The sequence below is a fragment of the Terrapene carolina genome, unplaced genomic scaffold (genome assembly GCF_002925995.2).
Source record: "Terrapene carolina triunguis isolate 2854851 unplaced genomic scaffold, T_m_triunguis-2.0 Scaffold523, whole genome shotgun sequence".
NCBI classification, from domain to species: Eukaryota; Metazoa; Chordata; order Testudines; family Emydidae; genus Terrapene; species Terrapene triunguis.
This window is the reverse complement of record NW_020664874.1, coordinates 1,451,978-1,463,051: the sequence shown is the minus strand read 5'-3', so window position 1 is coordinate 1,463,051 and position 11,074 is coordinate 1,451,978. Positions and strand designations below refer to the sequence as shown.

General features: G+C 61.3%; 1 protein-coding gene across 1 annotated transcript in view; it reads right to left on the bottom strand.

Moving 5' to 3' along the window:
• Window positions 1-733: 733 nt before the first annotated feature.
• Window positions 734-11,074, bottom strand: part of DNMT3A (DNA methyltransferase 3 alpha) — a 130,398-nt gene continuing 120,057 nt past the window's right edge. Inside the window, exons 13-19 of the mRNA XM_029913229.1 lie at window positions 6,504-6,616; window positions 5,877-6,060; window positions 5,164-5,248; window positions 3,879-4,024; window positions 2,364-2,454; window positions 2,112-2,260; window positions 734-808 (exon numbers count right to left, since the gene is read on the bottom strand). Coding sequence (XP_029769089.1) covers window positions 734-808; window positions 2,112-2,260; window positions 2,364-2,454; window positions 3,879-4,024; window positions 5,164-5,248; window positions 5,877-6,060; window positions 6,504-6,616 — 843 coding nt within the window. The remainder of the gene's footprint in view (window positions 809-2,111; window positions 2,261-2,363; window positions 2,455-3,878; window positions 4,025-5,163; window positions 5,249-5,876; window positions 6,061-6,503; window positions 6,617-11,074) is intronic.

Here is an 11,074-nt window from a genome sequence, read left to right as displayed (position 1 = left end):
ACATGCCAGGGTCTAAACCCTGCCTGTCTGAGGAGCAACTAGCCCAAGAGAGCTTTGCTGGGAGGGGGAGTGCGTGCACCAGGAGCGCCCCGTTCTCAGGGCTGACAGCAGACAGGGATCAGGTAGGCGCTGGCTATGCCGTCAGACAGCAGCACGCACAGAGGCATGGCGAGCGCTCCTCCATGGGCGCCAGACACCGTCTTCGGTTCCGCGCACCACATTACCAGCCGCCACTGACCACCTGGAGAGAGCTCCGGGAACTGGGCCAAGGGCTAAACCTGTCCGCCTAGGGGTCATGGGACGAAACGGAGAAAGGAGCAAGTGTGTGTGTGTGTGTGTGTGTGTGTGTGTGTGTGTGTGTGTGTGTGTGTGTGTGTGTGTGTGTGTGTGTGTGTGTGTGTGTGTGTGTGTGGGTGTGTGTGTGTGTGTGTGTGTGTGTGTGTGTGTGTGTGTGTGTGTGTGTGTCGAGCTCTGCCCGCAGCGCGGATCCTGTTCAGAGCAGCTGGCTGGGCAGCAGGGCGCTGGGACCCCAGTGCCCTCTGGTGGCTAGACCGGGTCATTGCACACACTGTGTTCGGCAGCCCTGAAAGGCGGGCTGCTCTGGGGCAGGGCAAGGAACTGGAGAGAGGCTCTGCACTGACTGCCCACGGCTGGGGCTCAGACGCCCCCACGCCCATCACCCCCAGCCCTCCGGTGCACGCAGTGCCAGGAACCCCAGCCCCACTGCTCGGGGTCAGCCCCCCAACGCTCGCAGCACGGAAAGCTGGTTCAGGTTCCCGTCCTGCAGCTGCCCCCGCTCCCTTCTCCTCTAAACCAAACCCCGGGGGAGAGCTGACCCAGCCAGTGCCAGAGACACGTGGGGGTGCTCTGCCAGCTGGCTCCATGTACCCACCCCCCGAGTCACCCCAGACCAGGCCCCGCCCCGAAGGGCAGACAGAGCCCAGTGACGGTCTGGGGGTGCCGCGGTGGGGAGGTTAGCTGGATGCGAAGGGAAGGGGACAGGTATGGATGGAGTGAAGCTGAGGCGGGTTGGAGGCAGAGAAGCCCAGAAAGCTCTCCGAATGGCCAGAGGGCCACAGGTCCCTGCTTTGGCGGCTTCTCTTCCCTCCGGCATCCTCTGGCTCCTAGAGTGGGAGGGGGGTGGCTCCCCTGCAGTTCTGGGGCCAGGGGTGGCCCTGACCGGGCCCCCTTTCTATCCAGCCAACTCCCACAAAGGGCACAGGTGGGGATCCTCTCCACCAGCAGCCCACGCAGGGTTGCCCCCTTCCTCCTTGCCCCACCAGGGACTCCTGAAAGTTTTGACAAACCACTACAAAGTGCAGGCAAGCCCAGGTGTTCACAGGTCCCCCGGCCAGACGGGACCATTGGGAGCAGCTCCTCTGGCACCGCGGTACAGCACTTCCCCAACACAATCGCTTACAGAACTACAGCCGGTAGTTCAGGAAAACATCCCGATTGAGTGACAATCGTCACTGCTGGAGAATCCCGCACGGAAATTGTTCCAGTGCTTAGTTATCCGCACTGTCAAAAACGTAACCGTACTGCCAGTCTGGATCTGTCTGGCTTCAGTTGCCAGCCCCTGGCTCGTGTTAGCCCTTCCCCTGCCAGCCTGAGGGGCCCGTTCCCACGTAGGTACTTACAGCCTGGGACCCAGGCACCCCTGAACCTGCTCTGGTGACACAGACTCAAGGAGTTCAATGTCTCCAGGAGGCAGGTTTTCTAACCCGTTCATCAGTCTCGTGGCTCTTCTCGGACCCCTCGCCAATGTAGCCACATCCTCCGGGATCTGTGGGCACCAGAACTGCACGTGGGATTCAAGCAGAGGTCGCACCAGAGCCAAACAGAGGTGACTCCTCACCTCCCCTCCCCATTGTGGCTCTTGCCACCCCTCTCGGTGACGGGTGTCACGTCTCAGCGGGCCCCACGCAGCTAGCCACTCCAGGGCACATGTGCACATGGCTGGGGTTCAGTCACACACACGGGCCCTGAGGACTCGTCGGACAGGTACCAGCCTATGGAAGCCCCCCCAGACCCAAAGCCAGACCCTGCTGGGAGCTCAGGACTCGCTGGCGACTAGGGGAGGGCCAGCAGGTTTCCGCGGTAGTGCTCACCTCTAGGAAGCGTGAAATGTCCCGCTTGTCGCTCACCCCCATGGCCACCACGTTCTCGAAGAGCCAGAAGAAGGGCCGGTCGTCGCCCTCCTTGGGCCGGGCTTCGTGGAGAAGGCGGTAGAACTCGAAGAAGAGCCGTCCAGTGCCCTCTGGGCAGCAGGAAGAGAGAAGAGACACGGGTGAGCTGCTGACAGCCCGCCTCAGCCTAGACTGGACTGCAGGAGAGCCGGCGTGGCCGGCTCGGACACCTACCGTAAAGACCCTTCCTGGCAGGGTTGACAATGGAGAGGTCATTACACGGGCTCCCTCCAATCACCAGGTCAAAAGGGCCCCATTCCTGTATCTGCAACACAGAGACACGCCAGCGAGAGGTTATGGGGGGCAAAGGAGGCGAGTCTCCCTTGGTATGCGGCAGTGGGGAAACCGAGGCTGGAATATGGACTCCAGTTCTGGGGGCCACATTTTACACAGATGTTGAAAAACTGCAGAGGGGGCAGAAAAGAACCACAAAAATGATTCCAGGGCTGGAGAAAACGCCCCCTAGTGCGCGATTTAGAGCCCGAGGGAGCCTGAGAGGTAACCTGGCCCCAGCGTCTAAGGATTGTCCCAGGGAGATGATATCAGGTACCAGAGGGCTCCTTCCTCTAGCGGAGACAGGCAGAACAAGAACCAATGCCTGGAAGCTGACGCCAGACACAGTCAATGAGAAACCGCTCACCTTTTGTTAACCGTGCAGGTGACTAACCACTGCGGGAAACTCCCAAGGGAAGGGGTGGATTCTCCACCCCCTGGTGAATTCAGACACAGCCTGGCTGCCTTTCTGGGAGATGCGTTAGCTCAGTACAGGGGTAACTGGGTGAAACCGAACGGCTGGTGACACACAGGAGGCCAGACTACATCATCGAATGGTCCTGTGATGGGGTGTGCATACCCCCCACTAGGCGAGAAAGGGTTAAATCACACACTAGGGGTGGAGGAAGTCCCGCCCCTTAGACCCTGTTAGGCATGCTCCAATTGCTGTGCTAGTATAAAGGAGAGCGCCCAGCTTGCCCGCAGGCGCCAAGGAGGACGCTTGGTGGAGGCTCCAGCCCAGGAGCCGTTCCAGCCCTTGCCTGTGGGAGCTGGAGATCCCACGCCCCAGCCGACTGGTGGGAGCCGGAGTCCCCTGCGCCGAGGAGCCCAGAGACCCCAACGCATACGGATTGCAGCTTCAGGAAGCTCGGCAGGAAGTGGCCCAGGGAGGTGGAGTGAGTGGTATCTCCCACCCGTGTAAGGTCAGAGTGTTGAGGCTGGATTTCCCGCTGACCCAGTGGCGGACCACTTCACCACTGTTAGGGCCCTGGGCTGGGACCTGGTGGAGTTGGGTGGACCCGGGTCCCCCTACCCCAGCCGCCACCCCCACTTTGGTGGCAGCCCCCGGATTTGGTGATAGGGCCGTGATGCCTGGAACCTGAGGGCCGCTCTAATGACTGGCCACTAGGCCACGCAGCCCTGCGCTCAAGGACAGACACTGACTCTGGCCATTGAGCCGCACTGTCTTGAGTCCCAGGACAGTCTGACAGACTGTAACTGCGGTGTCACCACGACCACAATCCACCCCAAAGGGTGTGGGGTGTGCATACACCGCCACATGTCCCTTCTGACCTTAAACTCTGTGAACCTAGAAAGGGTTCAGCCCGCTGCCCCCCCGTGAGACGCAGCCGCTGAGTCGGGACGCCTGCCGGGGTAGGGAGGTGAGCGGGGCAGGCGGATGGCAGCCTCACGTACATGTTTCTGGGTGACATTCCGGACGTCGCCGACGTACATGATCTTGCCCTGGTGTCTCACCATCCCCACAGTAATAGAGTCTTCGCAAACCTCAGAAGCGATGTAGCGGTCCACCTGAATGCCCAGGTCCTTCAGCACCAGCAGACCTGCCAGGATACAGAGCAGGGTCAGGTCCGCAACGCAGGACGGCCCTGGGGACAGCACCCCAGGGAGCACTCGCCATCGGGAACATCATCCCAAACCAGACACAGCAGGAGACCCCTCAGCGCTAAGCAGCAACTCAGGACCACTGGCCCCTCCGACACAAAACAGAGGAACGCAAGCAGCTGCTTATTGAAGTGCAGTCAGGACACTCGTAGCATCCCTATGGGGAACTACAGAGGCCACGGATTCAGGGGAACGCCCCCCCCCCCCCCCCCCAGTCCGCTCCCCCCCCCCAAGGGTGTGGAGAGTCCAAATCTAATTACACAGCCCCCTGCTGGTGACCTGGGCTCACCCCTCTTTGAAATACGTCCGGCAGGACAATGGGCCACCTTGGAGCTGATTTCAGAGGGCCTGGCCCAGTGGCCGTGGGTCCTCAGCCCCTCCAAATAACCAGGCCAAAAGTGTCTTGAGTTGGGAGCACCCAAAATCAGGGACTTAGTTTGAAACTGTTGGCCACAGTCAATGCAAGATGTTCTACGACAGGGGTCGGCAACCTCTGGCACGTGGCTCGCCAGGGTAAGCCCCCTGGCGGGCCGGGCCAGTTTGTTTACCTGCCGCGTCGGCAGGTTCAGCCGATCGTGGTTCCCACTGGCCGCGGCCAGCACATCCCTCGCCCACGCGGATTCCCGCAGCCCCCATTGGCCTGGGATGGTGAACCGCAGCCAGTGGGAGCCGCGATCGGCTGAACCTGCTGATGTGGCAGGTAAACAAACTGGCCCGGCCCGCCAGCGTGCTTACCCTGGCGAGCCGCGTGCCAGAGGTTGCCGACCTCTGTTCTACGATCTCGGGGGCTGCGGGCCCAGCAGAGCTGCGAGAGACAGGTGGAGCATTATCCCGCACTCGGCCAAACACGCGTCCTGCACACTAGGTTTAGAACCCAGGATTGCATTCTGCTACTGAGAACCTACCAGCTGGGTCATTAAACCAGAGCGTATCTGCTCCCCCGTGCCCTCTGCATGCGGTGAAGTGAGCTGGGCCGTGCTGGTGGGTCACGGCCGCTGAGGGGCTGGAGTGGGGCGCTGTAAGCATGGAGACGGACAGCAGAGCCCTAATGCCGCTCAGCTACCTCTTGTTAGCCCACCTGTGGCAATTCCATCGAAGAGAGAGAGCACTCGGATGGGCTTCCTCTTCTCAGCTGGGACCGGTGGATAAACCTTTGGTGGGTCCTTAAAACACACACACACAGCGCAGCATGAGAGACGAGGGCACAAGAAATACTCCCCTAGACAGTCTCCTTGGACATGAACTGGGCTCCCAACTCCCGGATGGGTCCCATCCCAGCTCTTACAGGGGGAGCTAACCGCGGCTGGAGCTCCATGCGACGCGGGGACCTCCCCTAGGAGTGGAGACGCCAGGGGCTGGGCTTGCTGAGCGGGGAACTGACCACGGTCTAGACACACACATCGGGGGGAAGCCCAGGGAGGGGGCAGTGCTCGGTAGGCTAAAGGACAATGCCAGCACAAGTGGGGTCGCTCTGTCTGGAGAGGAGGTTTCTAACCAGGAGAGGAGGGAGGGCGAAGACGCTTGCTGAGGGACTCCGGAGAGCTCAGGAAGCGACCGACGTGACGGTGCTGCCTGCGATAGCAGGGCTGGACTCGAGGACCCAGGAGGTCCCCATCAGTCCTGCATTCCTGGGATGATCTGGGACCCAAGCATACAAATGCCGGCAGCCCAGCGACAGCACAGGCAGCCCTGCTGGACGTGTTCAGCCCCGGCCCCTCGGGTGCAGGGCTGGGGGGAGGCTCTGCTCTGCCGAGCCCCCGGGGGAACCGGGCAGCGCTGCCACATACTCACAAATTCTTGGTCATGGTTATTGGCGAAGAACATCTGGAGGCGGGAGGGCCAGTCATCTCTTCGCCTCAGCAGCCCGTAGATGCCCTTGTGGCCACACATGTAGCAGTTCCAGGGGTCCTCTTTGATAGCTGCCTGGGCTGCACCTGGTCCCACCAGCAGGTCCACGCACTCCACACAGAAGCACCTGAGACCCAGGGGGAAGGGGAGACACTTCAGCCCATTTACTCCCTTGCCTCTGTTCTAGGGAGGTGGGGGCGAGGGTCACAGGTCACCAGCGGGGGCCGAGTGCGACCCCTCCCTTGCGGTCCCCTAACTGCAGGGGCAGGACCGTGCTGAGCTGGGAAGGCAACCCACAGGTCCCAGTCTGAGCCCACTGGGGCTCAGGGCCCAGGCCAGCTGGCACACAGCCGGAGGGCTGGGACGGGGTCCAGCATCACCATCCCACGTGTCCCCAAGGCCTCTCCGGTCCCCTCATCACTGACTGGCCTGGCTGCGGAGAGGGAGGGAGAACCGGCTGCAGGGCAGTGGCTGGCTCATGTTCCTGCCCAAGCCCAGATGGAAGCGCAGAGCCGGTGCAGCTGGCCGAGCGCCCCGGGCTCCCAGCCCGGCTGAGTGTGCCACACCCACCTGCAGCAGTTGTTGTTTCCGCACATGAGCACCTCGCGGCCGCCGCAGCAGATCGTACAGTACGATTGGTATCCGTCGTCATCGTACTGGTACGCGCACTCCAGGAAGCAGTTCTGGGGGGCAGCGAGAAGGGTGTGAACGCTGCGTCCCCTCCGCACCCCTCCACCCAGGGGGACGGCCCACAGCCCAGGCGCAGTGCACGGCACCTGGCCTCGGGGACGCTGCCGCAGAGTACTCCACCCTCGGGCTGCCCTGCCGGGCTAGGGAGCAGAACCCCGGCAGCTGCCCGGGCTGGCCTGCCGCAGGGAGCCTGCCTCGAGGGGAAATGCTTCGAGCAGAGGGATACAAGGACCAGGAAATGCTTCAGGGCAGCAAAGGGATGGAAGCCCAGGAGAAGAGGAGGCTACTCACCTGTAACTGGAGGTTCTTCGAGATGGGTGGTCCCTACCTGCATTTCACTGAGGGGTTAGGCATGCGTCATGCGCCCGGAGCCGGAGCATTTGAAAGCAGGAGTGTCTGTTGGGCTGCGCACGCGCCCTTGCGTCACCTCATGGTGATAACGGGCGGGGCGGAGCGACCACGCCCTCAGTTCCTCCAACAGGTGCACAGCAGAGGGGCTGGAGGGCGGGAGGTGGAATCCCGAGGGGAGGGAGGAGCGGAGGACAGCCGTGCAGAGTCCCGCACCAAGGTGCAGCGAACTCCGCGCATGTCTGGAGTGGGGTGTGGGGGGTGTGGAGTGCGGGCTCTGGGAAGGAGTTTGGGTGCGGGAGGGGACTCCGGGCTGGGGAAGGGGGTTGGGGTGCAGGAGGGGGCTCAGGGCTGGGGCAGGCGGTGGGGGGGGGGGGGGGGGGGGGGGGGGGGGGGAGGGGGGCGGGGGAAGGGGGTTGGCCTGTGGGAGAGGGTTTGGGGTGCGGGGGCCTGGCAGCACTTACCACAGCTCCCAGGAAGCAGACACGAGGTCCCCGCAACCCCTAGATGCATGGGCAGCCAGGGAGGCTCTGCGCGCTGCCCTCGTGCCCACACCCGCCGCCCCCACAGCTCCCATTGGTCATGGTTCCTGGCTTATGGGAGCTGCGGAGCCGGCACTCCGGCGGGGGAGCTGGCGTCCGCTTCCGGGCAGGTAGGGAGCCTGCCTTAGCCCCGGGCCCCCGATGTGCTGGGAGGGAGGTTGAGGAGTTGATCAGCGGGGCCTGCGGACTCCCTGGATCCCAGTTTGAGAAACGCTGGTCTAGGGGACCTCCCGATAGGTCTCGTCCTCGGCAGGTAGAAGGTCAGAGCCCTGCGGACGTCGAGGGAGTGAAGGTGCTGCTCCTCTGCCAAGGCGTGAGGCTTTGGGAAGAAAGCAGGTGAGCGTACGGGGTGGTTGAGATGAAACTGAGCTATGACCTTGGGTAGAAACTTGGGGTGCAGGCGTAGGAAGACTTTGTCCTTATGGAACGTGGTGAAAGAGGGGGTCCTCCATCATGGCCCCCAGTTCGCCTACCCTTCTCGCCGAAGTGACAGCCACTAGGAAGGTGACTTTCATGGAAAGGAGGGACATAGAGCATGAAGCCAGAGGCTTGAAGGGCGGTTTCATTAACGCCGCTAGAACGAGGTTGAGGTCCCACCTGGGGGGTGATAGGCTGTATGGGTGGGAAAGTCCTGAAAAGACCTTTCCAAAACCTGGTAGTCAAGGGATGTGTACATACGGAGTGTGCTTCCATGGGGCGGTGGAAGGCGCTGATCATCACTACATGAACCTCGAGAGAACTGAGGGTGAACCCTGACGTCTTCAAGGACAGGAAGAGAAATGCCCACTTCCTCAGGGGAAAGCCCTTTTGCTGGGACCAAAAGGCCAAGCGATTCACCTTGGCCCAACAGGAACGCCTGGTGGACTCCTTCCTGCTGCTCGAAAGGCTATCGTGCCCCACCGACGAACACTCCCGTTCTAGAGAAGATGCCCATCCAAATACCAGCTCTGAGGTGACGTGTCTGTGGACCGGGATGTCTGATCCTGCTGTTGTGTTGTGGGTAGGGGAAGTGAGGGACGGGCCGACAGAAGGAGAAGGAAACCAAAACTGGGGTGGCCAGAACGGGGCCCTCTCCCTCCTGATCTTGTGGAGGACTGGTGGGAGGAGTGGAAGAGGGGGAGGAGTAGTTGATCTGGTCTGACCTTGAGCAGTACGTGCTGCATGTTGTTGTTGCTGTGGAAGGCAAAGAGGTCTCTGGTGGGAGTCCCCCACTGGCTGAAGATGTTGTTTACTACAGAGTTGTGCAGCTCCCACTCATGATCGGAGATGAATCTTCGGCTGAGAGTCTGCAATCACGTTCTGAATCCCCAGAAGATAGGCTGCCAACAACAGGTTCTTGTGGGCAATGCACCAATCCCTCAGACTGACCGCTTCCGCACACAGACCTCCTGCCCCCTGGTCTGTGATGTAATAGATGGTGGGGGTGGTGTCCGACACGATGAGAACATGATGCGAGCGAATGGATGGGAGAAATGCTTGCCACGCTCGCCATACCGCCCGGAGTTCCAGACGGCTGAGGTGCATCCTGAATTCCTGAGGGGTCCATGTCCCTTGCGTCGTGTGATGGGCCATGTGCGCTCCCCACCCTGTGAGGGATGTGTCCTGTCCAGGGAGGATGGGGATCCCTGTACAGACCTGCTGCGGGGCCATTCACCACTGGAGGGAAGAGAACACCTCGGGGGCGACTGACAGCATCAAGCCTGTGGCACGTAGTGTGTGAGAGTGTCGTGGGGTAGGTACAACCCGTCACGGGGTGTCAGGTCACATATAGTCAGAAGAAAGGGAAAGGCAGTGCCGCAGCCAGATAGGTCCTATGCTGGTGACCCTGACCATAAAATGTTGTAGTACGGCCTAGTGGCTGGAGTCGCCCCTCCTCATGGGGCTGCATGGCTCAGTGGCCAGTGTCAATAGAGCGACCCTTCCTTACAGGGCTGTGTGGCCTACTGGCTGCAGTCAATAAAGCTGCCCACCTCTGAGGAGCTGTGTGGCCTTTTAGCCCATTGGGGAAGTGGAGCGCCACCTAGGGGTGTGCGGCGCCTGGGGAAGGGCGACCTGGGCCCTCCCTGCTCCTCTGAGTCCCAGCCCAGCAGGGGCGGCTCTATGTTTTTTGCCGCCCCAAGCACGGCAGGCAGGCAGCTTTCGGCGGCACGCCTGCGGGTCACGCGGATTCGGCGGCGTGCCTGCGGGAGGTCCGCCAGTGCCGCGCCTTCGGTGTCCCCGCCGCCGAATTGCCGGTGGACCTCCTGCAGGCATGCTGCCAAAGGCAGCCTGACTACCGCCCTCACAGCGACCGGCAGGCTGCCCCCTGTGTGCCGAAGGTGCTCACCACGGGGTCAGCGGGGATCCACCCGAAACACACTGACCTGTTGTCCGGTTCTCCAACCGGAGCACTGACTAAATCCCCTGGGCTGCTTCATACCCTGTCTTCTTCAGCGGTGGTCCATGGGTCCCCTGGGTCTCTGGGGTCCTCGGCCGGTGCAGACGGGTCCTGACGGCTCCCGTCTCTGGATTCCACAAGCAGCCTGGAATCCGTCTGGGGCTCGGCGCGCCTTGGCTCTGTGGTTGGGGCCGGTAGCAGCTCCCAGGAGAGAGCCTGCAATCTGCACCCTTCCTGTTCAGCAGCCTGCCTCGACTGTAGCTTGCCTACAGGCTGAGCATGCCCAGCAGGGGTGGAGGGGCACTGCGCAGTTAACCCTTTCTGGGCCAGGATGCGGTAGGTACACCCCATCACAGTGAGTAAACCCTCTGGAGCGACATCTGCAGACAGTGAAGGTGGAGGTGAGCGAAGGCCGTGATATATGTACAGGATGCCATGTGGCCAAGGAGGGATAAGCAAGTCCTGACCGGGACAGATGGACTGTTGACTATCCAGTCAATGAGTTCCTGCAGAGGCTGGAACCTGTCCCTTGCTAGGTAAGCTCTGGCTGTGACCGAGTTGATGGAGGCCCCTATGAAGTCTTGGGGCTGTGTGGGAATCAAAATTGATTTTTCGATGTTGACATTGACTCCCAGGGAGGAAAGGAGTCTGAGCAACATGGAGGTCGAGATTCGAGCCTCGTCTCTGGATCGCGCTGCTAGTCGAGATGGGGAATATCAGGACCCCAGAGGTGGGCCGCTACGATAGAGAAAACTTTGGTGAAGACCTGGGGAGCAGTGGTGAGTCCAAATGGCAGAACCCTGTACTGAAAATGCTGAGGGCCTACCATGAACCTCAGGAATTTTCTGTGGGTTGGATGAATGTCTATGTGACAACAGGTGTCCTGCATATCGAGAGCCATAAAGCACATGCCTTTTTCTAGCGACAGCATGATGGCCGCTAAAGCGACCATACGAAACGGGCTGGCGGGTGAAGCGGTTGAGGCAACGGAGATCCAGGATTGGTCTCCAGCTGCCATTCTTCTTGGGTACCAGGAAGTAAGTGCAATAGAACCCCGTGCCCCGATAGCTCGGGGGAACGTGCTCTCTCACTCCCCTTTGCAGTAAGGCGTCACTTCTAAGGCAAGGATGCTGTCGTGAGAGTGGTTCCTGAGGAGGGATTGGGGTGGGGGATGTGGATGAGGT